The following is a 13862-nucleotide window of genomic DNA, read 5'->3' on the forward strand; positions in this document are numbered from 1 at the left end:
TAATAATGAAGCTATAGCATTCTTTAGCAGAAATGATAAAACTGCAACTTCACTCAGCTATATTCCTCCTTATACGTATAACTTTTTACAAACACACTACCCCCACTTTTGAGTACAAGTTTTTTTGGTGTCCTTGGATAATGCAGGTTAGTTAGTTGTTTTCAGGATATTTATACCCCAACCTTCCACAATATAAGCATCAGAGCAGTTTGCAAAATTTAAAGAATAATAAAAGGACAGTAAAAGTATCAGGTGATCCTGTAGAACATTGATAGCAGTGGTGGGCTGCAGGTGTTATTTGACCTTTGGGTCCATTTTCCCCAAGCCACACCCATCTGCCTTACATCTGACGTCATATATGATATCAGGGAAAGATGTGACTTCCTGCCAAAAGCATGGTTTGCAGGTCTTGCTGATCAGCTGGTGGGCAGTGCTTGAGAGGTGATTGACAAGGAGGCAGCCCTGCCCCATGTCAAAATGGCCCACTGAGGTTGGGGGACTTTAGGATCTGTCCCACCAGCCAGATCAATTTCCCACACCTGATTTAAAAGAAGGAATAGACAATGGATCTCTACAATATGTGACCATATTGTTCCTTTTTAGCTGTCAAAGCACAGCACCTCCTCAGTGTTACTTCCAGAGGCTAGGGAGAGAAACATGTCTAAAAGTATTACCCATTGTGTGGCCCAATTTGTTACCCACTGTGTGGCCCAATGTGCCTCTTCAAAAAAGAAAAAATAGCCTTACCCTGTGGGAGGCAGAAGTGGGTATAGCGGCAGTAAAGGTGAGGAGGGAAAGTTCACACAGTGTGTATTCAGCAAGCCCATCCTTTCCCAAGACAGTCAAACTTTTTTTATGCCTGTTGTCAGAGAGGTCCATTGTGTGATGACTGTACAACCACCACGAACATGTGGGAGTGGCAGAGATAGGAAGGAAAGCACCTTCATGCATCCCTTCTCATGAAGGTGATTATCATTAGAACTGGTTCTACATGTCTGATGAAAACAGGATTGCATTAATCCTCCCTAACCAGGAGGGGAATGGAAGTTCTACATAGGTATGGTTAGGGCAAATGTGCCACATTGTCAACCTTCAAAAATATCCTATGCCAGTATGTTATTTCTTTTATTCCTACTGATCACTTACACTGTGCAAGTGCTGTACAGTTCCTTAACTCACTTACAGCATAGCCCTAAACAGTTTCCTTACAACATAGCCGCACTGTGTTCAATGGGGCTTACTGCTTTAGGATTACAGCCAAATTCCTACAACTGCCTGTAAGTGGGGCAGTTTTATTTCAGTTTCCTAGCTAGGAGACTGATGTTGAGAGCTAATATATTTCCAAATAACAATGAACAAGCCCATGGCCGAATGGCATTTTGAACCAGGATCTCCCAAGGCAAGGCAATCACATCAGCTGGTTTTCAGAAGCTCTCCTGTTTCTTGGATGCTGAGGAAAGAACAGATCATCTGTCCTAGTTTTCTACAGCTGTAAGATTGTTTTCTTTGTAGGAGGGAAGGGAGGCACATTTGTTAATAGATTCATTAGACCTAGAGGAGATTTCAGTGGAAACTATTACACAGCATAACACAATGAGAGGTTTAATTGACTTTTTGTTAGTTAATTTTTAAGGGTGTGACTTTGGCAGACAAAAGAAGAACATAATCTTTGCTGCTGTTTTTTAGCCAGCTTTGTGCCTGCATTTGGCTAGTGGCCATTTTGAGGATATGTTAATTTCTGGCTAGGACAGATCCTTTCTCCCAGTTGTGTCGTACATAAGTAGTTGATTCTGGCCTTCTTTGTAATGTACTTCACTAGAATTAGTACTCTCAAGTGATCTTACTTACGGGGAGCCAGAAGAAGGGGGAAAGCATTTCAGAAGGTGGCACACAAGATATTTTAGGTGGCACACAAGATATATAAATAGGCAGCATAGCTTTCATATTCCTTATAAAGAACCTGAAATGTCCCATAAATTATTTTGTTGTCAATGCAATGGCCATTTCATATAGCTTGTGGTTTTTGTAGCAAGGAGCCCAATATCCTTATGTGACCGTGATACAGTGGTGCCTCACAAGACAAAAATAATCCGTTCCGCGAGTCTCTTCGTCTAGCGGTTTTTTCGTCTTGCGAAGCAACCCTATTAGCGGATTAGCGCTATTAGCGGTTTAGCGGCTATTAAAGGCTTAGCGGCTAAAAGGCTATTAGCGGATTAGCGGCTTAGAAAAGGGGGGGAGCGGAGGAAAAACGGAACACTCGCAAGACGTTTTCGTCTTGCGAAGCAAGCCCATAGGGAAATTCGTCTTGCGAAGCAGCTCAAAAACGGAAAACCCTTTCGTCTAGCGGGTTTTCCGTCTTGCGAGGCATTCGTCTTGCGGGGCACCACTGTATGTTTATCCTGTTCTATAGGAGAGAAAGATATTTATTTCCTTTTATTTTATTCAGAATGACCCTTTAATTAACTACATCCTGTGGCTTTCTTCTTTTCAAAAGAAAGGCAAAAATTAAACTGCGTGTGAACTTTAAGCACCTCTTCTTCTAAGATCATAATTCATGCTTACTGCAGCCTCAGGGAATTATGGAAGCCTCTTGTTCAGTATGATGAGTTATTTGTCTTGTATTCACATTTATTTTTGGCATCTAAATTTGTTTTGGTGGCCCAGGCATGCATAGAACCTTTTGAACATGCACCAATCTGTTTTTGATCGCATGACCATTCCATTGACTAGCCTACAACCTTTTATCCACAGACTTTGTTTGGCATGTATCTCATAAAATTATTGGAAGTTATTAAATACATATATTTCAAGGCAAATTGTGTTATGACTATATAGCAGCACTGCTAGAATCCTGAAGAGAATACTGGCACTACTTTCAGTTACATGTTACATTCCAGCATTGTCAAAAATAATCCTTTGGCTATAATTTTCTCTGTATAATGCCAGATATCACATGTGCTAGAACTGTGGCTTCTGGGCTGATATGTGCACACCCGTTGCACATGCATACCAGTTTTGCCTAAAAACTGATCTCTGCATTTGATATTTAAGGATTTCAGAATTTCTGACCAGCTGTTTTTGTTTCTTGCTTTTTGAGAAAGTAAGTTTAGTTCTTGACTTTTGTTATTAAGTTGATGCTGGCTTTTGAATTTCCATAACAGGAATGCTTCAACGAGCTCACCAACAAAGCCTTGATTGAGAAAGAATAGAATATATGTCTCTTAGTACAGATTTGCAAATACAGCTTACTAGCCAACTTGCAAGTTGGTAACCACCTCAATAATTAATTTTAAAGGGAGAGATATTTCCTATAAAGCATTAGTTGTGTGACACATTAGTGCCATAAAGGATGATGGTTTATCTAGAAAGTTTTATAGTTTCCATAAGATCAGAGAGACATTGGATCAAGGCATAGGAATGAAAGACTGTTTTACTTCTAGAGAAGGTAAAAACTCTGCTTGCAGAACTGAAAGGGAGCTGTGCATCCCTAGGGAGTTTAAAGGAACCAGCATTTTTTAAGTACTGCATGAGATACAGATGAGGACCGTTAGGAAGAGCCACTTTGTTCCTACCTTGCTTTGAAAATGCGACTTTGCTTAGTGTGCTTTTTAGCATTTGGAAGAAAGGTGGTGTCATAATGCTGACGTGTTTAGGCCGTCAGAACCTTTATAACCGGCATCAGTGTTTTTGGCTTGGGCTGATGTTCTGAGAGTGACTCATTCCACTCGTCTCATTCCACTAAGTTGTGCCACTGTAAATATAACCTACTTTCTCTCGTAGCAGTAACAAAGCTCCTTTGTACCATGAAGGACTTGGTAACAAATGCAGAGCCAATGCTTTCCAAGAATGAAACTCCTATTAATATATATCCCTTGGAAGCTTAGACATTTGGTCATTTTAAGTAAAGTACTGTGGATCTATTTGAGAGTCCTCTTGGCCCAATTACATTTGAGTAGATTTTCAGGATTTTTAGTTGCTTGTCCGCTTCCAAAATTTATTAAATACTGAATAGGTTTGCGTCAAAAGGTTTTTTGTTATTACTTTGCACCGCACTGACAAAGTGGTTGTGAGATTTAAGTTGGTTATGTAACATGATTTCTTACTTCAAAGAAGATTTAAATACTGTTTTGTGGGGCAACCTGAGCTAGGGAGTATGAATAAACAACAATAAGCTGAAAACCCAGAGGCTATACAGTGGAAAGCAAAAGACCAGAGAGTTATCATGATGCATGAATGTAATGACAGAGTCTTTTTAATTTCTCATCATGTTTTGCTTGTTACCATTATTTGTACAATTGGATGGTTTCTCATGTGTCTTCTATACCCCACAAAATGTTTATTTCTTCGTACTGAATTTAATTGTAATGCATTAAGCCACAAATTTGTCTTGTGCCACAGAGAACCTGCAGCTTTGGTGGCTTTGACTTGACAAATCGCTCACTGCACATTGGAAACAATTTGGATCAGATGGTGAGTATGAGCTAGAGGTCCGCATCTGCCTGACGCGTTTTACTCTTTTTAATAATGAAGCACAATGGTGGGATTTATAATGGAGTTTAAAATGTGTGGCAACTGCCACAATCATAGCTCTAAAAACTATCAGTGCCACCAACAAATCTAGTTCCTCAGACTTGTTTTGATGCATACTGCCGTACAAGCCAAGTATTGAGAGCTGCTTTATACCATACAGAAAATGTTAAGCATTTGCTACATTATGATATCAGTTAAGAATGTTAGGTTCAGTAGTCGACTTAAATGGAAAAAAATGAATCGGCAAAAGTGTGTATAATAGAAGTGCACTCTGATTCCAAATGCTTACAGATTTATTATTACTGAGATGCAGTCGTGCCTGTCAAGGTAATTTACAGGCCAGAGCAATATTTTGGAATAGTTTTAAGTTACCCACTCTTCTTTTGAACATACCAAAGATAAAAAGGGTAACAAGATGCAATAGGGCTGTAGGAACATACTGTTATATAGTAGTAGCAGAACAATGTATGGGGACTACCTTATCCCCATGTCTTCATGTACTGTATCAGCTGCTACCATTGCCACATCTTCATCAACCATGGGGAAAAGACCCACTCATGAGTGGTGCTGGCAGGACCACCACCCCTAAAAAGTTCTTCAGATATTCTTCTTCTTCTTCCCCTTTCCCAGAGCTGACTTTGTTGTTGCACTAGGCATTTTTGAGAGTACAGAAAGCAGGAAAGAGAGGATTTAAATTAAATCTGTGATTTTGTTACTGAATCTCAGTCTCCCCATGTCTCCATGAATCCAAATCCTTTTGAGTTCTTAACCTGGCATGGTTGAGGGAAATGGCTCTGAAAACATCCCAGCTGTAACACTGGCCAGGTGGCTGGACTCTCAAAGTGGAGGGGGAGACTTGAAGTGCAGCTGTGAAAGGCCTGATCCATGGAACACACAAGAACAGAGTTTGTCTTATTAACTGGGCAGCTAGTCCATGCTGGAGTTTGGACACTCTGCCCCTTCCCCAAACCTGTATTTCCTTTCCTATCTTGTTATTAACCCTCTGGCTAGAATGGAATTTACTTTCTCCCATCCCAGTGACTCATCAGATTAAATGAAGTTGATCTGAAATAATTTCAGATCACCACAAAGGGAAACACTACTTCTGACAAATACTAACTTGAGGAATTCACTCACAACAAATGGCCACTGGCATGGATTTAAAAAAAATTTTTTTTAAAAATCTAGGACAAAATCATGGAAGGTACTGTTATTAGCAGCTGTTCATGAAAGTTAAAAAAAAAATCTAGATTTCAGGGTTGTAAACCTCTCAATAGGAGATGCTAAATGGAATAATAGCCTCCGTGTCCACCCATAAATTTCCAGAGACATCTGTGACAATGGAGTGCTGGACTCCATAGATCTTAGTCTGATCCAGGAAGGAAATTCTTGTGTCATTATGTTCCAGTGGTGGATGTGTCTTCTTGCATTTTGCCTTGCTTTCCCGCACCTTATTTGAACTTGCCCTTTCCTCCTCCTTGTTCCGTTGGTGCTGTTGAATTAATTCATCGCTCTGAGTTCTCTTTTTCATTTTTGTTACCAATGTATTTCCTTTGGGGAACATAAAGCAGCTGGGGGGGGAGGTTGCTTTTCAGTAACAAATATTTTGAGAGAAAAGAGCTAAGAACCTGATTCCAGTGCCAATCTCCCACTTTGCTTTGCAGCCTCTGCAGCTGCATTTTGTAAAACAACAAAAAATAGGGCAAATTGCACTTGACTGAATGTCATGCATAGTCTGGCTCTAGAGCAGATAGCAAGCTTAACGTTAACATGTAGCGGAAGTAAATACCCAGATGTAACATCTGCCATAGTCAGTTCAATCTACCTGGATTTTAGTCAAGCAGAAGATGGTTGTCCTTATAAACACTAGACTCCGCTGAAAGTACTTAGTACTTCCTGTTAGTACTTCCTGTTGCTAAAAAGTTCTCCAAAAATGAAACTTAACATAAACAATAGGAGTCCAGACTTTAGATGCACTTGAAATTGTTTTTCTTAGCTTCTAAAGTGTTCCAAATTAAGCCTAAACAAGTAAAAAGGAAGTAGAACAGAAATATATATTGAAGACAGTGTTGAGCTTGATGGGATTCGTGCAAGAAGTGTAATAGCTGTGCAAAATGTAACATTTACTTCCAGGGCAGTGTATTTGGCATGGTCCCCATTGAGAACTTTAGGTGGAAAAGGCTATGCCAGTACAGTGTTACCTCAAGTTACATACGCTTCAGGTTACAGACTCCGCTAACCCAGAAATAGTACCTCAGGTTAAGAACTTTGCTTCAGGATGAGAACAGAAATCGTGCTCCGGCGGCACGGCAGCAGCAGGAGGCCCCATTAGCTAAAGTGGTGCTTCAGGTTAAGAACAGTTTCAGGTTAAGAATGGAGCTCCGGAACGACTTAAGTACGTAACCCAAGGTACCACTGTGTTGGATTCTCCCATCAGTTAAAATGCATAGAGCCAGGAGCTTTAAGGTATTTAGCATTCTGGCTGATACTTCAACATAAAAGTTGCATTCAGGGGTTGTCTATATGTTTATAGACATATGTTCCTGACTTATTACCCTGTTTGTTAACTAACATATAAGCCAGAGTTTCCTGGTAACCATGCAAAGCAGGATGGATGTGCAAAATACACACATGAGGGGAGGAGAAAAGAAGGGCAGAAAATGAGTGCTTGTTCACAGCTTCATCAACCATTATAAAAATGCTCCAGCCCAAGTATATGATACCAGAAAAGCTCAGTCTTGTCAAGAGACCCAACCGAAATGCTTCTTGGGGACTGCACAAAAGCAGTTCAGCTGTCAATGTTTCCCTAAGACACTTTTCATCTGAGACCTGATCAGAGGAAAATGACAATGGCAAATGAAGAAGAAGAAGAATTAGTTAAATGGTGTTGTTTTCATCCTTCTTTCATTTTACAGGGCAAAGATGGTGATTTTCTTTATAAAGAAGTGATCAAATCCCCATCTACTTCCCGCATGTCCCTTGGTAAAAAGGTGAAATCTGTTAAAGAAACCATGAAGAAAAGGATGTCTAAGAAATATAGCAGCTCCTTATCAGAGCAGGTATGTGGTTTTGTTCATTTGCTTGTTTGTTTTAAATTAAACCACAGCTGGGGGCTTTATTTGTTTGAGTAAATACTTGAAGAGTTGTTGATGCCTACGTTTTGCAACCTTACTGGAAAGTACAACAGCGTCATTCGAAAAAACTCCCCGTGGGAATAATGTAGTAAAGCAATTCCAAGGCCTTTTCAAAACTATTTACTGTGAAAAGAGCTTCAATAAAATCATAAAAGGGAGTTAGGATTGAGTTAGGGCAATAAAGTATATGATTTCATTCCATATACGCTGGTTTTAAAAATGAATGGCTTTATATACTGTGCCCCTAGTCATCTAGCAATGTCAAACTGCCTCCAATACATTCTCTGAATTACACAGCAACATGCACTTTGCAACAAATGCTTACACCAATTTAGAAAAAAATGAAACACCTTTCAAATATAGAATGTATTTACTTTTCAAAATGTAATTTGTGCTCTGTTGTAATGACATAACTTACTTTTATTTTTAAAAAATATTTGTGGTTCCCTAGTACTTAGTTAAAAGCATCTTAAAACAAAAGAAACATCTAAGTAACTTCTTCCACCATTAAAATAAGTAATAAAATAGCAATTTCAATCCTACTGTTTAGCTAAAATTGTACTGAAATATAAACACTGTTTAAAAATGCAAACGAAAGACATAAAACTCATAAATTATACAGAAAACACGGGAAAATATTTATATTGGGTCAGGTACCTGATAATATAAGGAAGGTTTACATTCAGCATACACCTAATTTCATTTCATTATCGTTGTAAATCTTTGATGGTTTTCAATAAAATATTGTCCCATGGTATGAGATCCCTGTTATTATAAATATCCATTATAAATCTGTAAATTCCATTGAATAGTAACAGTGGCTTTTCCTGTTTCACTTAAAAATAAATAAATCAGTCCCTTTGCTGTTTGTCTCTGCTGTGTTGAGGGCCACTGTATCAAGAGGCTATTCCCATTGAGCTGGGAATTACTGGGCAGAAAAAGTAGTCTTATATAAAGCCCTAAAATCTGTGAAACTCCATTTTGCCCAGCAAGCGTTTCAAATGGGTATGGTGAGCCATCAGGAAAAAAAATATTTTTTTCTTTATAACATATTAAATCCCACATTGCAGAGATCTATATAGTTGATCCTTAAAGTTCATTCTGAAAATATATTATTTTAAAGTTCCTCCTTCAATTTCCTCTGGCCAAAATCAATCTGTTTTTCCAAGCATGTTGCATTTGGCAGACTTCATTGAATTTGGTTTGGTGGGTTGTCAGAATACCCAACACTTTATTATTATTATTTTTTCATCAGTCTTTCCACTTGAACTGTAAGCATAACAAGTAATTGCTGGCAAGCAACTACTGGCATTGGCATCAGCCTTGAAAAGAGTTTCCATTGATTTAATATCGCCCTCTAGAGGACTGTTGAATAATCAGGATGCAGCAGTATACTATTATGATGTGTTAAGGAGCTGAAGGCTGGTCTTTGATAAGCAGAACATCATAGCATGTTTATCTTTAGGCCCTTTGAGATATGTTGGAATAATATTACCAATATAAATTCAGGTCTCTCGTTCCTGTATTTTACTTTGTCTCATTCTTATCTCCAACGGCACGGGATTGATTTTCAGCCAGAAGGCCTCCAAAAATGGACTCTCACTTGACTAGTGTGTTTTGCTCAGTACCCTGTCAGAGTGGTTCTGAAGCCTTTAGTTGCAGCTTTTGCTGTAAATAAAGAATTTGTCTGAATCTTTGGAGAAATGAGGCAATCTTTTTTGTCTGTCCTGAAGCAAAGTTCATTGTAGTCTGCCAGACCATCCCAGTGTTAGACTCCTGGTATTAAAATAAGAGTCATTTGTTGTGTTGCTCAGTGACAGTAACACGTTAGCACATTTATCTCCCAAGGTCCATTTCCGATGCATCTGATTGGTACAAAGCTCCAGTATGATGCTGACTCCTGTAATGCAATCTCCATGGCCCCTGTCGTTTCTAAAATTGAATTCTGCCTTAACACAGCCAAATATTTTGAAGTCATCGTTGGATAATACAGATCCATCTTTTCTTGATCTGGATCATTGCGCATTGAAGCATTGCAGATGCAAGTCTACAAAAAGCAGAAGTAAAGAGCATGTCATTACTTATTTTAGGCTGCATTCCTAACCCCTGGCCCCACTTACATGAGAGTCAGCCCTATTGAATTTCATAGGACTGGGACTGACTCCCTTAGTGTGTTAAAAGCAAATTGACAGCTCTGCAGGTGATGAGTCAAGCAGTATAGCATTTCTGCTGCATCTGAACCAGGAAACAATAGTTACTGGTTTCCAAACAAGCCAGGATATTAAGCCAACTTTAAACCTGGCTTGTATTGAAGCTATGAACCATTGTTTCCTGGTTCAGATGTAATGGGAATCAGTGGTTGCCTGAGGCTTCCTAGCCTGTTTCCCCACTCACATGAAGTCAAAAGTAACATGGCTGCATGTGGATGCAGGAGAAACAGATCTCATAATTAAGAGGAGATCATAAAGAAGGCTGATTGCCGAAGAATTGAGGCTTTTGAATTATGGTGCTGGAGGAGACCCATGGACTGCAAGAAGTCCCATGGACTGCAAGAAGATCAAACCTATCCATTCTTAAGGAAATCAGCCCTGAGTGCTCACTGGAAGGACAGATCGTGAAGCTGAGGCTCCAATACTTTGGCCACCTCATGAGAAGAGAAGACTCCCTGGAAAAGACCCTGATGTTGGGAAAGATGGAGGGCACAAGGAGAAGGGGACAACAGAGGACGAGATGGTTGGACAGTGTTCTCAAAGCTATCAGCATGAGTTTGACCAAACTGTGGGAGGCAGTGGAAGACAGGAGTGCCTGGCGTGCTCTGGTCCATGGGGTCACGAAGAGTCGGACACGACTAAACAACTAAGCAACAACAACAACATGATCTTTCAAAGTCAGCCAAAGAGAATTTGTCGTACCTGCTGTATTGTACAATCAGGCATGTTGATAAATGAGATCCTGTCAGACCCCACTGTTCAGCCCAGAAATATGAGCATTTAAGATTATGAAGTGATAGTTGTTAGGTATACAAGATTTTCCAGTACAGGCAGCAAGCAAGACCTCATTTTTACAAAGTGAAACACACCCCAATCCTGCAAATACAGTATGGTCCATTAATAGGCAATTGGCAGTGACTGAGCTGACACAAGGCAAGGCATGCGACCACCTTGCACTGCCACCACAATATTTGCTTTCAATTCCTAGGTCCAGTGATAGGAACTGATGTGCCCATAATTTAGTAAGGTTCTGATTTCTAATTCTAATTTTCTGAGAACTGCATGCCCATTTCGGCAGTTCACAGCAGGAAAAGTATTCCAAGACTAGCATACATTAGAAAAAATGGGAGGCACTTTCTTATTAGCTGTCTGTGGCTTCAGTTCTTCAATTCTCTCTGGAGATTTGCTTGATTTGTGGAAAGTTTCCTGATGACTCTGCAGCATGCAAATAACAGGCTTCATTCAGATGGTTTGTGATTGCATGTCTGTGGAATAAGTCAGCAATTCTTGTATATCAGCAGGTTTCTTTTAATTTGTTGCTGCAGATAGTCTCTTGAACATTGTACCATGTTATTTTCTTACATTGTCATTTATCAAACAAAATGCCTTCTTGACACCAGCATGCGTGCACACACCCACATCCACTCACAAACATAAACGAACACTACTCTGACTGCAGTTAGCTCCCAGAAATGATTGTTTTAGCAAGTAAGTTGCCAAAATATCAGTATGGATGAGATCTTCTTGAATCTGTCTTGTTACTTGAATGATGAATGAAGAAAACATGTCCATTACATTTCAAGTTACAGGTTTTTGCTTTGTTTACAATTTTCATGCATAAGTTGCATCGTCAGGCTTAATTCATGTCATACAAACAAAAAGAATGTGTTAGTTATTCATTCCAAATGGTAACATTTCTATTGTTTCACCTGCCATTTAATTTCTACTATGTTCAGCAAACTTCACATGGAAATTTTGATTCTAAGGCTTAGGAAAACAACACAACTGCAGAATACCTAATGAAACAGCAAAATCACAAGTAAATATTGAAATGCAATGTTCTCGTCAAATTAGTATTTGCACTAACTGTGTCTAGGATACTATTTTAAATTGTAGTTTCCCCCCTTTTGCAAATGTGAGGGGGCTGTATTCATGTTTTTGTATGTTTGAGACAGCAATCCTATGCACTTGCTTGGGTGTAAGGCAACAAGCCCGACTGAACACAGTGTGATCTTACTTTCAAGTAAACATTTATAGGATTGGTTTGCACAACAAATACAGTTAAAAGAAGAGTAAATTACAAAACAAATCATTTTACTGATATTTCAACGAATAAGGAAGAGAAAATTTTACCAGTCATCTTCTTGTTTTTTATGGTAGCCTCCCCCCACCACCAAAGAAAAATCAACTATAAGATGGATCAATGAGATCAAACAATATATGTTTTTAAAACAATAAAAAAGCAAATCTCTACAACTTCTTTTTACAGAAAAAGCCTTGAACACACAATTTTACTTTGTGTTCGCAACCTAACATTTGCCAAAGGCAAGAGCAACAGAGAATGGTGGTTGGATAGCTTGGTTGCAGAGCATGTGGTTTCCAAGTTCAAGGTCCTGGGTTCAATAGTTTGCAGATGACATAAAGCCAGATGATATGCAACCTTTGTCTGGGACCCTGGTGAACCACCCCTCAGTTTCCATGTACCATATAGTCACAGAGCAGTGGTTTCTCAAGTGCAAATGAGGGCGTACTCAAGGAAAGGTTCTGTCTGAGTGAACATGATTAGAATTGGACTGTAAAGGGGATAAGTGGTTTTCTACAGTTTGGGATTGCAGGGGAGACTAAGCTTAGTTTTTAACCTTGACATTGTTTTCCTGCCTTGATCGGGTTCTTTTCTCATTTGCAAGATGCAGGTATTTTTCACATCTGCTGTAGCTTTTTAGGCTAGAATGTGTTGGGAAAGAAGAACTTTATCCTATTACACTTCCTAGGTTTGCTACCTCAGTTGGGGGCCTGCAGAAGGCTACTTTAATCTTCATGCATATTGTAATAGATTGTAACCCATATGGTACCAATTGATCAACTACACAAGCCAGCACAAGTTGTCAATAAGTTGTGTGGTGATTTTCTTTCAGGACTCCAGCCTGGATGTAATGCCAGAATCTCCTCAGTCACTACAGCCAGATGCTGATTCTCTGGATAAACCCAAACTGAAAGCTGGTGGTTCTGTAGAAAGTTTAAGGAGCTCTCTAAGTGGTCAGAGCTCAATGAGTAAGTAGTAAATAGAATGCTTGTTACAACCCAGCTTAGATTTAACATTCATGATTGAATGAATTATTGTTTATTAGATGAAAGGCTAGCATTATGCCTGCATACGCCATCCTCATACACACACACACCCCTTTGCATGTCCACACTCTTCCCTTCCTTCATGGTTTATTAAACAAGTTCCCCAAAATGGGAAGCTGTAAGAAACCCCAGAAGTGTTTTATGAAGATAAGATAAGGAAGCAAGAAGCCTAGTGCTAGCTATGTCTGAATCAATCCCACTGTATCTTTTTGGATGAAACTCAAGAGTTCTCTTTTTTACAGCAGCACATAGAGAAAACTAATTCTGAAGCGTAGTTGAAATCACAAATGCTGGCGGGCAAGGTAGTTGGTTCTTAGAACAGCAGTACTTCAGCTCTTATCTTGGGCAGACAGACAGCATGTGCACCAATATTCCTGGGGTATTTTCACCTACAGACTTGTCAGACTCAAAGAAATTGTTTTGCTTGAGGTGGTGAGAATTGAGCCTGTGATTATCCAGTGCATGGCTCAAATGAATGGTTAGTTTTCCCACCGAGCAGTGCTTGGTAGTACATAAAAATCAATGCTTTCCAACATTCTTTCATGAAAAGTGAGGTATTCTCACTTAATGAGGAGTAAAAAAAATACTAGACTTTGCAGCAAAAAGTTAATGTTTGGGCAAGTCTTTAGGAAAGACTTTCTTCCTTTCTTTATATATCTTTGTTTTGGGGGGGGGGGGAATCCTTTCAGTTGAAATCAGCCCAGCACTATTGAGCACTCAGCTGAAGCATGGGGTTCTAGATTAAACAGTGGACAGGGACTGTGTGGCCTCCAGTGTTTCAGCATGTGTTGTAGGATTCTGTGCCAAGCTATTCCAAGAAAGTGCTGTGGCAAGCAGCATCAGCAGATGGATCCCTAGG

General features: G+C 39.4%; 1 protein-coding gene across 7 annotated transcripts in view; it reads left to right on the plus strand.

The window, feature by feature from the left end:
• SASH1 (SAM and SH3 domain containing 1) overlaps window positions 1–13862 on the plus strand; it is a 533200-nt gene that overhangs the window by 499746 nt on the left and 19592 nt on the right. For all 7 annotated transcript variants that reach the window (XM_081186274.1, XM_081186276.1, XM_081186277.1 and 4 more), the window contains exons 11-13: window positions 4399–4470; window positions 7446–7589; window positions 12790–12925. In XM_081186274.1, coding sequence (XP_081042400.1) covers window positions 4399–4470; window positions 7446–7589; window positions 12790–12925 — 352 coding nt within the window. The remainder of the gene's footprint in view (window positions 1–4398; window positions 4471–7445; window positions 7590–12789; window positions 12926–13862) is intronic.

This window comes from Podarcis bocagei (assembly GCF_964188305.1).
Source record: "Podarcis bocagei genome assembly, chromosome: 3".
In the NCBI taxonomy this organism is placed as follows: Eukaryota; Metazoa; Chordata; class Lepidosauria; order Squamata; family Lacertidae; genus Podarcis; species Podarcis bocagei.